Here is a 12,837-nt window from a genome sequence, read left to right on the forward strand (position 1 = left end):
CCGTGATTCGATTCGATCGGATTGGACTCGATTTCGGAAAATAAAATCTGGCAAGACCGCCGCACAGGATTTGATCGAGGACGGGATTGCCGCGAGGAGACGAGAAACGAACGACGACTCGATTCTTTTTGGCATCGCGCCAAGGAACGACAAGAGAGGCATGAACTGGTGGTAAGGTAGATCGAAGGGCGATGTAAGAAAGCGAAAGCGACAACGAACGTGTTATGCATCGCTCTGAGCGCGTGCATCGCGAGATAAAACAGTCCACGCGCATGCTCCGTGGAAATAAAAGAATATAATAGCGGAGCTAATCGTACGTAATCGTAATCATTATTTCAATCAACTCTATCTCGGATCTTCCTCTCGCCTTTTCTAATTAACTCGCTCCATGCATGATTTACGATCGTTACGATCGTTTTATTGGATTAACAAGTAGATTACGTAGAACGATATATATTTGCGAAGGGAGGAAGAACCGAAATAGATCCATCCAATTTCGTGACTTTTTTCAAACTCAAGCCCGACTCGTTCCCTCACCTTGCGATTGATCCTGTCGATTTGCCGATTCTGATTCTCCAGCTCGCTACCCATATCGATCGCCATGTTTCTCAGATTACCGATCATCGTGTTCACCTGGCCCATATTCTCCTCCATCTCCGTTTCACGGGCATCGTTCGTGATCTTGGCGATATATCCGCCCTGAGGGCCAAGCCCGTTGCGATCGTCCATCACCCGCTGGGGTTGATTGTTCACCACCTTACCGTCATCGTTTCCTTTCCACGTTCCTTCGTCCTCCTTGAAGCTGGCGCCTCTGTATAAGAAGATCGTTTCATCAGTGTATGTACGAATACGTATATACACGATTCGAAAGTAAAGACACGTTAAAGAAGACATCGAAGTAGTATCGTTAGTAGTATCGTGCTTCAAACATTTTTCGTTTCTCTTAAGTATCTCAACGTTGAGATTTCGTGAAGAGTGGAAAAGAAAAAAAAAAGAAATAAAAAGAAATGTCTTTGATCTTTGATCTTTTCTAATGTACGAAAATAAAGGTTGAAGCGAGGCTGTTAATGTCGACGACGTTACAAGAATTCTGTTCTGTGTAGAGAGTGTGCTGGAAATAAAGAAATTCGATTTGTAAGGGTGTGAGAGAGGCGTAGAGAAGAGGGGTAAAGCGATTTCGGGACAGCCCTACTTGTTGCATGGAAGAACGCAGAGGCCGCAGCACTTTTCCATTCCCGTGAGATTTTTCTCGGCCTCGCGCATGTCGGCGTTGATTTGGTCCATACCCTCCTCGATTCTGTCCAGTTGTTCTGTTTCATCGTACGAAAAAACAACGTTAACATACATCCTGTCGGTGTTTCCAACAAGAGTAAGTATCTCGAAAGAGAATAGACAGCAGGCGTGAAAATAAAAAATTCCACGAGTCACGGTGGAACACAGTTCTACGTTTTGCCTCTAACCAAACACAAATTTATTTGCTAAAAAAAGAAGAAAAAATTGAATTACATACTCGAGAAAGGAGAAAGGAAAAAGAGAGAGAGAGAGAAAAGAAACAGGGGAATACGCTGTCCCATTCTCTTTCGAGAATTATAAATTTGTTCTCAAAAATTGAAGTGAATCGTCATTTTCTCGAGTTATCGAGGAATAGAGATTTCTTTCTTATCATGCTTTCAATCGTTATTTCTAGTTTTTCTATTTTATCAACAAACAAATTGCAAAATATTCTATACACTTGTCTACTCCTTGATCCTAAATGACGATTGGTGGTTTTATAATACTTTACGAGGATTCATCGAGAGATTCGTCTTATTGCAATTGCGGAACGCGTCGATAAAATTTATCACGATCATCCACGTTCGAACGACGTGAAAAAAAAAAAAAAAGAAAGCTCTATGTTAAAAATACGAATATACATACGAATATTTATCATCATTTTTTAAAATACGTCGAAACGAATTTTTCTCTCAACGATCCTCGGAAAAGAAAAAAACGAGTGCAACGAAAGTGCAACAGCTAAGCAAAGAGTCTCCCTACTAAGGGTAACCTAAGATCCTAAGATTTGGGTGAGTAATTCTGTATGTATTGGGGTGTACGGTGGATTCTAAGGGTACTGGGTACGAATTGAACAAAATATTATATTCACGTTGAGAGTAACGCGGTGATGCAAAATGTGCCGGTCAATAAGATAACAAGTAGTAATAAGATTGCAATAGGTTTTGACTTACACCGTGCCGGAAGTACCGGAGGGATGCGTTTAAAACGTGGAGCGCGTGTCGTGCGACCCGATTACGTCCGTATCTCTTTGTGACGTAATTTTATTTTTTTTTTTCACTTGTTTTCTTTTTTTTTATTTATTTATTATTATTATTATATTTTTTTTCTTTTTTTTGGTTCGTCTACTTGTATTCTGTATTTCTGTATTTCTCTGTTTTTTTGTTCATTCGCCTTCGTGAGATTACGTTCACGGAAGGAAACGGAGTTAAGAATAGGAGGAAGCAGGCGGAGAGAACGATAGGACGCAGAGAGAAAGATAATAAACGAGATACAGAGAAAGAGAGAGAGAGAGAGAGAGAGAGAAATAGAGAAAGAAAGATAAAGAGAGAGAGAGTGAAAAGATAGAGGCAGAGGAAGAGATAAAAGAGAAATATAGGATAATAGGTAGCAGTGGAAGAGAGCAGAGCGATGATTGAGAGAGAAGAGTGAGGGAGATTGAAGGAGAAGAATCGAGAATGCAAAAGAAGGATATATATACATATACATATATATATATATATATATATAAAATTAAGGTAAGCGGTTAGGTTAGTTAAATAAGATGCAATAAATGTATTGGAGAAAGAAAGAGAGAGAAAGAGAAAGAGATAGAGAGATAGAGAAACAGAGAGAAAGAAAATAGAAAAACTCAAGAACAAGGGGGGAAAAAGTAACTGATGATTTTTCGAACGTAAACGATCTGAACGTTGAAGGAATGTGATAAGATGTTGAAAGAACGAATCTGTTGTCTTTTTGGTGGTTTCTTTTTTTTTTTTTTTTTTATGTATTTTTCTCCTCTGATTAGTATCAATCGTTCGATCAAAAGTTAAATTTCCGATTTAAAGGGATTGCATTAGTGTCTGGACGATATTATTACACGCAATTAGTGTCGTGTATATATTATATATACACATATATATAATATCTATATATAACTATATATGCACTCATATGATAATTATATATAAATATTATATACATCGGCGGGTGGAGAACGTATGGAGGACATATATAGTAAGTAGAATACATATAATTGGTCGTCGATCGTTGCTTTTGTGTCAGTCATCGAGACCATTGATACGAAATATCAATATTTATTTTAAATTATTTGTAAGAGACGTTTTTTTTTTTTTTTTTTTTACGTTTAAGTATTTAATGTTTGTATGTCTAGATTGAAATGGCTTACCGCCTTGCTCGTCCAGCATTACGAGGGTTTTCATCCCGACCTCGTGGCTCTAAACAGGCAACCGACCAATCAGCGGCGTGTTAAACGTGAGATATACAGGAAGCACCGTCGAAACGCTCCCTCGCTTCGCTCCACGACACAATTTTTCTCTCATTTATTTGTTTATTTATCTTTTTTCTCAATTCTTCTCGCGTGCCTCGTCCCCCGACAGAGAGAAAACGACCCGAAAACGATCCTTGAACTTCTTTTCAACTTGTTGGAATCGTCGCTAATCAACGAGGAATCGGACCGCCTCGCGTCCATCGCGAAAATGTTCAATTAGAGAGACAATCGAGAGAAAAGAAGGAGGGACAAATTGCAATTGAATTAACACGGATCAATGGAATCATTCGTTTCATATTCACTCTCGTCGCTACTGTTCTCCGTTTTCTCACGTAAAACGCACGATCGTGACGAGGCCGACAACAACTTTTTCGCTTTCGTTCCGCTTTTCTTCCGTTTTATTTTTCCTCGGTTATACAATTTCGGGCCCGAGAAAGTCGGATTCATCGTGGATTGCACACTAGGAACTATATCTCGTCCATCATCCTGGTGACAGATGAGGGAACGGAGGAGCGAGAGGGCGCGTACGGCGACAATTTATCCTGATTATTATAATTCTAATTGCTTGGGTCAGGCTGCTGGAGGACTGGGAACTCTTTTACAGATTTTTTTTTTATTTAGTGACAGTGAACTAGAATTCGATGTGAAGCTGGATTTACCAACTGGGCGAAGCTGAGACGGCGCTTGATCGGATGATTAGAGAAATGAGAAATGGGAACAATGCATCTTGAATATTATCGCGACATACATCGTCTTCCTTCCTGGTCGCCTTCCTCCTTCGCTTCGCGTGGATCGGGAGGATCGAGAGTATTTTCCAGAAATGAGGAAGAAAAAAAAAGGAAAAGAAAAGAGAGAGAAGAAGGACAACGAAGATGAAAATTCATTCGAAGATGAATTCACGACGAAACGAGGAAGCGACGAGGGACGACGATCTTCGAATGCGATCGAGCCATTGGTAAATCCAACGCTTCCACTCCGGGGACTGGAATAACTCTATATTGGATTATACAAAGGGGATTAATCAAATATGCACCTCGATCTGTGAAATTTTTCAATAGCAAAACAAATTACAACTAGTTATATAAAAATTATTATAGGCATTACTAGCGACGAAACGTGCGGTCACACACGTTCTTATTATATATATAAATATATATTTCTGTTATCACGGAGGGTGGCTTCAAAGTCTCGTCAAGGAGGTGATGGATAATCGAGTCTATCGATAGAGTGAGTGGTGAGTGAGGGGGATGAAGGGGGATGAGGGGGAAGAAAATGGATTCAATCGATGAGGCGAATCGAGTTAAAGGCGAGTGGCTGGCTCGGTGGCGATGATGCGAGAAGTCGAATGTTAAATAGGAGCAGACAAAGGCGTAGAAGCAGATTAAAGGAAGAAAAGACACGCTTCGTTTCCAGTAGTGTAGGCACTCAGAGGTACCGTGGCGCTGTAAGATGCAGAATTAGAAAGTTGTTTTAGCTAAAGGACAGAAAAAGAGATCAGAATCAGAGATATAACGCGCGTTCAGTTCCCGAATAGATTAGGCGGAAATCACATATCTATTTATAGTCCGTACACGTTAAGTCAGTCGTCCATCGATTACCCCGTTTCCCCAACAAAAAGCTAGTCAAGCAAAGTTTATCTCTTGTTCCTTCGTAATTTTCTATGCGTATTTTTTCTTTTTTCTTTTCTTTTCTTTTTTTTTTTTCTTCTTCCTTTCCGTTTGCGAGTCCAAGGGTCGCGTGATTTATCGAATCGAATCAATTGCGTCTCGATCGATCGTGAACGAAACTCTCGGTGACGTGAATCGGTTCAAGTGTTGTGCCCTTGTCGAATAACGCGCACGCGATTTCTCAGGGAAATTAATACAATCTGTGAATCGACTGGATTAATAACTCGCGCGAGTTATGTCGATATATAACGCGAATAAAGCGTTGAATCGTACGCTTATTATATAGATACGTGTCAAAGTGTGTCCCTATATCAACGAATATAGTCCCGTCAACCGTGGAAAGTGTAAATAAAAAGATCTATCTTTTCTCTATTTTCTTTTTTTTTTGTTTTTCTGTTGTCTTTGAAATTAAAAAAAAAAAAAAGAAAGAAAGAAAAAGAAAAAGAAAAAAGAAAAAAATCGTCAAATCATACGAAATCGAGTGAACTGAAAAACTTTGTTCGTCTTTACTTTTGTATTACTTTTTGCTTTTTTTTCAATGTCCCATTTTTTTTTTTTTTTTTTTTTCTCAATCCCTTTGCTCTCGCCTTTTTTTTTTTTTTTTTTTTTTTTTTTTAATATTCTCAATATACATTCTTCGAGAGAAGAATTAACTTTTTATTATTATTATTCTTTTTTTTTCTGTTTGTTTGTTTATTGCTGAGGGAACTGCTTACCGCCTTGATGATCTAACATCGTCAGAGTGTTCGCTGCGACATCCTCGCTCTACGACAGGGTCGAAGGGCCCACACGTTAACGGAAATGAAAGATCGTTCAGTGATGCGCGTGAACAACTGCGAAATTAAGTCAGAGACAAACAAGCAAACCGAGGGCACGCCTTGCCACATTTATCATCATATTTATTTATCGTTCGTCGAACAATATCAAAATGATCGCGATGAATGGATCTCAACTCGAAGCTGCGTTTATCGTATTTATTACTCGTCTCGTTGAATTCGAAGGAATTCGACGGAATCCTCGTGTCGTGTGACAAAACGTGCCAGGTTGTAATAAAATAAAAAAGTTTATATTTTTCTCTACGAAAGAAAAAATTCTGTTCAAAATGCAGGTCCGTGGAAGGGAGGAATACATTGGAATACAGAATTGATACAGAAATTTATAAACTTTTCCTTCGAAATTTTTCTCTCTTTTTTTTTTTTTTTTTTTTTATCGAAAATTTCTTGCTTTATAATTCAAATTAATTTCTCACGGACGGACATCCTGAACGTGATGATAAAGTTGAAAACAATAATATGAAAATACAATAATAATAACGACGAAAAGATAAGATATATGGATGACGCGAGGAAAAAAAAAAGAAAAAATGATGATAAGAAAAATGACGATGAGATATCATAGCTAATTAGAGCAAGTGGAACGAATTACTAGCTAAAGATTTACATGGATTTTCAACTTTCACACGGCGACATCGACGTAACACACGTCTGCTTGCACCATGCGCATCGCATTGCTAAATAATTATATAAAATTAATTCGCAAGGATATAAAGGATATATATATATATATATATGTACTGATCAGTATATAATATATACTGATCTTTGGCAGCTTCGAGGATGAGAACGTAGCGGATACCTACGTAATAAGAAAATCAGAATTCTACTGTGGTAATAAATACCGATTCAACATACTATGACAAACTATGTACAAACAAGAAGACAACGAGCGGTGACAAAATGATTTCGTGGCTCGCCGCCGCTTCTTTTTTTTTTTTCCCCTTCCCCTCTTCGTCGATCGTTGCTTCTTTGTCGATCAAACAATGTAAAAAAGCCATATTTACGAGACGCGTGCTACTTTTCTCCGGCTCGAATCAATAACTAATATAATCGCACAATCGCTTTTATATATGCACGATATATAATAATAATAATAATAATAATGATAATAATAATAATAATAATAATAATAATAATAATAATAAAGTAACAGTAATTATAATAATAACGATGATGATGGTAATAATAATAATAATAATAAGAAGAAGAAGAAGAAGAAGAAGAAGGAGAAAAAGAAGAAGAAGAATAATAATAATAGTATGTACACGACGGCATCGGTAAACTCGCAGATAAAAAAGCGGAGGGCAGATAACACCTACTTTGGTAAGACGACGGTCGACAAAAAGTACGTTTGATGCAAAAAAAGGAATTCAAATTAAGAACAGAATAGAAGAAGAAGGAGAAGACAGAGAAGAATATACGTAATACGTGTATACATATATGTACACATATATACAGACATGTGTATGCGTAGAGTACATATATATATATACATACATATATATATACAGAGAAAGAGAGAGAGAGAGAAGGAAAGAGAAATTAGAAAAGAATAAAAAGAGAGAAATAAAACGACAGAGATAGATAGATAGATAGATAGATAGATAGATAGATAGATAGAGAGAGAGAGAGAGAGAGAGACAAACATCTACCTCTAACGTTTACGAATCATTAAGTAAGAAGTACTTGTCTGGGCTTTGTACACTAAAGAAAATGAGGTAAATACATGGGCTTATATACATACTTTTAAGCGATATATGTATATAAACGTTATCTAGATCTGATACGTATATTCGTAATATGAATAGATAATATAATAAATAATATGTACGTATTACACGTTGACTGATAAGCGACACAGCTAGAAGCTTCGTGTTTTGCTACGAAGTAAAAAAAGATACACAATTCAAGAAAGAATGTGTGTATTTGTGAGAAGAGAGAGAGAGAGAGAGAGAGAGAGAGAGAGAGAGAGAGAGAGAGAGAGAGAGAGAGAGACTGAGAAAATACATATACGTATGCGTCTAATCGAGATGCATACATACGTACACGTGAGATACACGTCTACGCTTCGAGTACTTTATTGTTGTGTATAAAAAGAGAGAGAAAAGAAAGAGAAAAGTCTGTCAAGAAGTAGGGAGATAGAAATGTAAAGAAAAAAAATGTGAGAAATTAAGAGAGAGAAAGATTAAAAGAAGCGCGAAAAAAAAAAGGTCGTTAATAGAGAAGAAAGCCGAATAAGAGAAAAGTCGTAGACACACAAAGGGACGAAGAAAAAAAACAGGACGTTATATAATAATAATTAATAAACGAGTCAATTTGATCCCGCGGATGATGTTCTGTATTGATTTGATTCTATAACAGCGTTCTCCGATATCGAATATTCTGTGTACTGACAGCAGCAGCAGCAATAGCAGCACCAGCAATTAATGTTTGTGATAATCAGTGTCAGTATTGTCGTATTAGTAAGTAATTAGTGGACAGTGTCGTTTTAAGTAAATTGCCTGTGCAAAAGTCTAGGGAAAATCGATCGTTTCAAATTCTAGTTATATTCCAACACGAGTTATATACAACTGTAAAAAATACATAATATCTCTCAAATATATCATAATATCTTTCAACCGACGAATTGATGCCTATCTTCCACTACTTTTGCACTTGACTGATTGTAAAGAAAAGTTAACAATGTTAAACAGTATTAATAGTGTTGATGGTGTAAAACTAGTAATCGTAGTAACGGTAGGTAGTAATAAGTACTAATAGTAGTATTTTGTATAGTACGACTGTACAGTGGTAGTTGGCTGTCGCTTTTCATCGTCAATCGCGAATTCGCACTGTCTCGTTCGATGCTTCCGCTACGAGTATTCTACCCCGTTTATATTTAAAAGCAAAAATCTACCGCTACTTCTCGTTGCAAGAAACTTCACCGAGCAGGGAGTTGCGTGTATGATTCTACAAGTTTTCATGACAGTGTATATACGACGTAGGTGGAGAGAGAGAGAGCGAGAGAGAGAGAGAGAGAGAGAGAGAGAGAAATAGAAACAAGAAAAAAAAAGGTGAAAAAGAAAAAAATATAAACAGAAGAAAGAACGTCCGTTGATCGAACGCGAGAAACTTCTATTGATCGAATTATTAGCGAAGAGCTAGTTCAACGAATCTCAAGAGGTATATATACCAGGGAGATATATCTGGTTTGACGTAGAACCGCGGCGAGGTAGAGCACAATCGATCGAAACACGATCGGAGAGTGTTTCTTCGCGCTTCACGGTACATGTGTTATTAAAAGAATGCCTTCCTACGACCCGTAACGAATAAACAGATCGGTTGAAAAAATAGAAAGGGCAAAAAACTGAAAAAAGGAAAGATGGTTATATATCGCGATCGATCGATAATTCGCCTCGTAATTCGCCTTTGGTCCCTTCCTTCGGCCGTAATCAACCGTGACACGTAGAGTCGACACTTAACCGACGTTATACGATATACAACGAGGATATTACTTTCGGCGATGTGCGTATCGATTAGAAGCGCGAATAAAATTCAAAAAAAAAAAAAAAAAAAAAGAAAGAAGAAGAAGAAGAAGAAGAAGAGGAAACTACCTCTCGAAATCGGAGAGAGAGGTGAAACGAAAGAGAACGCGAAGACACGCGTAGAGACGTGTTAACAAATCTCTCTCTGCGAAAAAAAGGTCAGGAGGTTGCGAGAGTGTGCTCGAGATAAGCGACCGTGGCGAAGTGTCTATCGATTTTTCAAAGTTGGAAAAGTACAGGGAACGAAAGTTCTCGAGCACGTTGGACGATAAAAGAAGGAAGGAAGAGAAAGAGACGAAATACGGAAGAGAAAAGAGGAAAACAAAGATATAGAAACGCGATCGACCTGGAAAGGCGGAGGAGGAGGAAGTGAGGAAATGAGTCCGCGAAGGAGCAACGCGATATTATCGGTATTCCCATCCCACCCGTGATCTTCGGTGCGAGAAGTGGAATTGTCGCCACGGGGAACGATCGAAGGATCTTGAAAGGAGAGAAAGAAAGAGAGAGAAAGAGAGAGAAAGAGAGAGAGAGAGAAAAAGAGAAAGAGAGGAAAAAATTCCTTTGTGCTTGGATTAGGTGTGGCACGAGACACAAGTTCAATTGTAATGTAATTCTGTGAGAGAAAGCCGAGGTTTCCTTCTTGTTGTTTACTTATATGGCTAAAAAGCGATTCACTCACCTCCCTGGTCATCGAGTGCGACCAGAGTACGGATGCCAGCCTCCTTGCTCTACGACAGACAGAGGCAGCACAACACAGACAACCACCACCAGTGTTAGAGAGTTGTTTTTTTTCTTTTCTTTCTTTTTTTTTTTTTTTCTTTTTTAGTAGTAAGTATATAGTATAGTAATATTAGTAGTATATTAGTAGTATATAGTATTACGATAGGTAGAAACGGAGGGTGTAACGGAAGTCGGTGGATAGAATTGGGCAAAGTAAGTTAAGGTATCTTTTCACAAAAACGGTGCTGGATATATCGTGACCGGATCAGGCTAGTATTATTACGCGGCTAGTATTAACGGACAAAAGATTTTATTAAAATCGGTTATTTAATAGTTTTTGTTCTCTCTTTTTTTTTTTTTCTTTGTTTATATTTTGTTCTCGTTGGGTTTAAAATTGACGCTTTTTTTTTTTTTTTTTAATTTTTATGAATTGCTCAAGCCTTTGACGCGCTCACAACGATAGGCGATTGCAATAATATATGTATATATATGTATATTTATATATATATATATATATGTATATATTATACCGCCTGTAATGCAAAGATAGGTGGGCAGATTGACGGACACGTAACGAAATATGTATAAGATTGACGATAGAGACACGTTATCGTTATTATTTATTTATCGGTCTTGGCTCGAATGAGTAATATATATTTTTTTTTTCGATCTCTAGATTAGGCTTGTCGCTTGTTGTTGCTGTTGTTGTTCTTGATGTTGTTATCGATCATGACGATGTTGTTGTTGTTGTAGTTGTTGTTGTTCCTGTTGCTCTGTAACTGTCGTCGCCGTTGTTGTAGGTTTATCTATTAAACTTTATTTATTTATTTATTTATTTACTTATTTATTTATTTATTTATTTATTTTCAGATCTTCCTTCTGGCTAATCGAGATTTCGTTACAAGCGTGAAGGCTCGCACAGATTTTGATTCTTTTCTCTGTATTTGTTATTATTCAATGCATTACTTTCTTTTTAGTGTTTGTACGTACTCTTTTTTGTTCTGTTTTAGTAACGCGTGACGAGTCAAAAGAACCGCTCTTTTTATTTTTATTTTTTTATTTTTTTTTTTTCATTGGGAGGAATTCTCTCGTTCTCTTCCGTCGCCGGTCAATCATCCCTTCCTCTTCCTCCCACCGAGTGGAAGGAAGAAAAGAGGATCCTCGCGGAGAAGAGAGATCGAGAAAGAGAAAAAGAGAGAAATAGAGAAAAAAAGAGAAAAAAAAAGAGAAATAGAGTAACAGAGAAGATATTAATCGAAGAGTCTAGAGGAGACTGAATATCCAAGAATGAAAAGGAAGTCCACATTATATATAGTGTATGTAAAAAAAAAAAAAAGTATCGCAGAATACAGATCGATACACAATATATATATATAGATTTTTTTTTCATGGAGAAATAAATTGAAATAAAAATGCGCAATACAGAAACGAAAGGTTTCGATCACATTTTGAGTCGCGAGAATACGATATGCAATTTTAAATCCACGATATGCAAATCATAGAATGTAAATAAATCATAGGAAGAATCATAAGAAAAAAAAAAAAGAAAAATACAAAACCGTGTAAAAATGCAAACCGATTTTCCTGGAACAGTTTTCCTGGAAACGAGAGATCTCGGGACTCAAACGGACGAAAGATACTCAAATAAATGCAAAATAGAACACACGCACACAGAGAGAAGTGGAGATGGAACGAAAAGGAGAGCATGAAGAGAGCGGCGAATGATCAAATGAGAGAGAAGAAGAGAGAATGAGTGAGACGGTGAGAGAGAGAAAAAGAAAGAGAGATAGAGAGAGAGAGAGCAAAGAAAAGGAGCCGAGCTTTTCGAGACTGGATAAAACCAACAAGGGAGGGAAGAAACCTTGCCGTAATCATCGTTTTTAACAAACGATACTTATCTTTTCTTTTCCTTTGCACAATTCTATGAGAATTTATTTTCGGTTAGAAAGCACGAGATCTCTACAATCCCGGCGCGTTCATCCCTACTAGCTTTTCTCGCTCCAGCCAACAACAAACGATCTCTGATTCAAACGAATTGCGGAAGATAAAGGAAATAGACTTTCAAAAAAGAAAAAAAAAAAAGAAAAAAAGAGGAAAAGAAAAGAAAACCTCGGATACTCGAGGCTGCAAGGGATACTCGTGCTGTAAAAATTATCATCCATTAATGTTTGACCGCGTAGGGCCGCGTAGGAACTAATTACGGGTGTGCTTTTCTGGAACGCTTTTATTTAGTCGGTCACGAGAACGGAAACAAAAGAAGTTCTTTGCTCCTTTCCTCGTACAGCTTGAAAGAGAAGCGGTGCGCATTCATCCACGTAGGAAATGTGCATGAAGTTTTCAGAGAAAAGAGAAAGAAATCAAAACGAGATAGAGCGAGCCGTTGAATTTAAAGTTATAATATGTGGTTCCGAGTATTTACCGGATGTTCATTTATCTTTCCATCTCAATGTTTTATTTTACTTGTTCCACTCTTCTCTCGGGTAAATACTCTGGCGAATATTCAGGTGCATAATAAAAAAAGAGTAACGAGTGAGGGGAGTTCGATCGGT

The 12,837-nt window shown here is 37.4% G+C and overlaps 1 protein-coding gene across 21 annotated transcripts in view; it reads right to left on the bottom strand.

The window, feature by feature from the left end:
- Nucleotides 1-12,837, bottom strand: part of LOC107997812 (synaptosomal-associated protein 25) — a 30,472-nt gene that overhangs the window by 7,595 nt on the left and 10,040 nt on the right. For 8 of the 21 annotated variants that reach the window (XM_062075234.1, XM_062075224.1, XM_062075223.1 and 5 more), the window contains exons 4-6: nt 5,925-5,973; nt 1,193-1,310; nt 538-811 (exon numbers count right to left, since the gene is read on the bottom strand). In XM_062075234.1, coding sequence (XP_061931218.1) covers nt 538-811; nt 1,193-1,310; nt 5,925-5,973 — 441 coding nt within the window. Of the gene's footprint in view, nt 1-537; nt 812-1,192; nt 1,311-3,439; nt 3,489-5,924; nt 5,974-10,247; nt 10,297-12,837 lie in introns of all 21 variants that reach the window. The other 13 variants (XM_062075242.1, XM_062075232.1, XM_062075229.1 and 10 more) reach the window with 2 other exon arrangements.

Source organism: Apis cerana, linkage group LG5, assembly GCF_029169275.1.
Source record: "Apis cerana isolate GH-2021 linkage group LG5, AcerK_1.0, whole genome shotgun sequence".
In the NCBI taxonomy this organism is placed as follows: Eukaryota; Metazoa; Arthropoda; class Insecta; order Hymenoptera; family Apidae; genus Apis; species Apis cerana.